Genomic DNA, 870 nt, shown 5'->3' on the forward strand with positions numbered 1-870 from the left:
TTCACTGCGTCCACAACTGCAGCCCAAAGAACCAGAGTGCTGCCGCTCCCAAACCTTGAACAAATATAGACTCAGAAACACATACATTGGACAGAAGTGCAGACAAGTAGATGAACAAACTTGTTGCAAAATCTGTACTCTCTCCCCTCGCCGACTTTTGCACCCTATAAGTAGCCAGCAGCCCCAGCTATCTCTCCCACACTCAAACTGCACTGCCAGAGATAGCCGGTGCTGCACATGTCTAACACTATGGCTCCGAAAAACTCAGCTATCTTCCTCCTTGGGCTTCTTCTCTCATGTGTGGCCATGAGTAGTGCGGCGAGAATCCTTGAGGAGACCGTTCTGTCCCAGGAAGAGCACCAGACCGAGGTGCCACAGATTCCCAAGGTAGAGCTTCCATCGTTCCCGGAAGTACACCTTCCACCTAAGCCTGAGCTTCCCAAAGTGGAGTTGCCGCCGGTCCCAGAGGTGCACCTGCCATCTAAGCCTGAGCTTCCCAAGGTGGAGCTGCCACCGGTCCCTGAGGTGCACCTGCCACCCAAGCCTGAGCTGCCCAAGGTGGAGCTGCCGATGTTTCCGGAGGTTCACTTGCCACCCAAGCCGGAGATGCCCAAGGTGGAGCTCCCGCCGAAGCCCGAGATGCCAAAGGTGGAGCTTCCACCAAAGCCCGAGATGCCCACTGTTCCCGTGTTCCACTTCCCAAAGCCAGAGGCCAAGCCATGAGAATTGCCTTCTCAATATTATCGCCTCGTTCTACTTCGCTCGTACATGTACCCTAGTGTTGTGTTGCGTCAACGGTCTGATTGTTTAGTCATGGTCGACGATCACTGTGAGTGATATGTTTATATAAATATATATTTGATCGAAATA

The 870-nt window shown here is 52.8% G+C and overlaps 1 protein-coding gene across 1 annotated transcript; it reads left to right on the forward strand.

The window, feature by feature from the left end:
• Positions 1–213: 213 nt before the first annotated feature.
• Positions 214–870, forward strand: LOC123041028 (protein PELPK1). Its single transcript, XM_044463727.1, has one exon. It carries the CDS (start codon positions 238–240, stop codon positions 721–723), a length of 486 nt encoding a protein of 161 aa, XP_044319662.1. The 5' UTR covers positions 214–237; the 3' UTR covers positions 724–870.

This window comes from Triticum aestivum, chromosome 2B (assembly GCF_018294505.1).
Source record: "Triticum aestivum cultivar Chinese Spring chromosome 2B, IWGSC CS RefSeq v2.1, whole genome shotgun sequence".
NCBI classification, from domain to species: Eukaryota; Viridiplantae; Streptophyta; class Magnoliopsida; order Poales; family Poaceae; genus Triticum; species Triticum aestivum.

Coding starts and splice junctions, on each gene's coding strand:
- LOC123041028 (XM_044463727.1), top strand. CDS start 238: ATGTCTAACACTATGGCTCCGAAAAACTCAGCTATCTTCCTCCTTGGG.